General features: G+C 43.9%; 1 protein-coding gene across 1 annotated transcript in view; it reads right to left on the reverse strand.

Moving 5' to 3' along the window:
* The window catches only part of CKAP2 (cytoskeleton associated protein 2), a 25,459-nt gene that overhangs the window by 14,899 nt on the left and 9,497 nt on the right, over positions 1 to 1,063 (reverse strand). The window contains 1 exon segment of the mRNA XM_023508081.1: positions 8 to 93. Coding sequence (XP_023363849.1) covers positions 8 to 93 — 86 coding nt within the window.

The raw sequence follows: 1,063 nt of genomic DNA on the forward strand, positions 1-1,063 counted from the left end.
CATTTTGTCCTTCAGGCTCATGGTGAGTAACTACTGAGTTAGGGGGCCCTTTCAGCACTCTTCCTTTGCCAGCTTTCCACTCACTCAGACGAGCTCTACAGTTAGAAGCACCAAATAAACATTATTCTGATATTGCTGACAGACCTCTGTCAAACAGAGGAAAAGTTAAAAAAATATTTCAGGTCTGGCTGTGTGTGTGGGGTCCTAGCACTTTGGGAGGCCGAGGCATGTGCACTGCTTGAGCACAGGGGTTTGAGACCAGTCTGAGCAAGAGCAAGACCACATCGCTACTAGAAACAGAAAACTAGCCTAGCTGGGCATGGTGGCACGTGCCTGTAGTCCCAGCTGCTGGGAAGGCTGAAGATGATTCAAGCCCAAGAGCTTGAGGCTGCTGTGAGCTGTGATGACACCACGGCACTTTACCAGAGTGAGAGTGAGTCGCTGTCTCAAAAACAAGGAAAAAACTTTCAGGTCTTTAAGTAGATCTATACTAGTGGCATACATAGTTCACATTTGAAGTAAAAGAAATATAAAACAAGGTCAGTTATATGTTCAAAGATGCCACAAATGCACCTTCACTTATTTATTTATTTTTTAGGTTTTTCTCACCTACAACAAATGTACTTTTAAATGAAGATTACAAAATATTTCCCAATTATTATTAAGCATTTAATTTAGATTAAAAAAATCATTTTGACCATGCACAGTGGCTCACTCCTATAATCTGAGCACTCTGGGAGACTTAGGTGGGAGGATTATTTTGACCCAGGAGTTGGAGGCTACAGAGAGCTATCACCATGCCACTGCACTCCAGCCAGGGCCAGAGGACAAGATCCTATCTCTTAAAACAAAACAAAACAAAAACAAAAAATAACAAAAAAACCTATCTCTTAAAAAGGGCAGGGCAGCACCTGTGGCTCAGTGAGTAGGGTGCCAGCCCCATATACTGAGGGTGGTGGGTTCAAGCCCATCCTGGCCAAACTGCAACAGAAAAATAGCTAGGCATTGTGGCGGGCGCCTATAGTCCCAGCTACTTGGGAGACTGAGGCAGGAGAATCACCTA

The sequence above is a fragment of the Otolemur garnettii genome, unplaced genomic scaffold (genome assembly GCF_000181295.1).
Source record: "Otolemur garnettii isolate 467f Iridium unplaced genomic scaffold, OtoGar3 scaffold00221, whole genome shotgun sequence".
Taxonomy (NCBI): domain Eukaryota; kingdom Metazoa; phylum Chordata; class Mammalia; order Primates; family Galagidae; genus Otolemur; species Otolemur garnettii.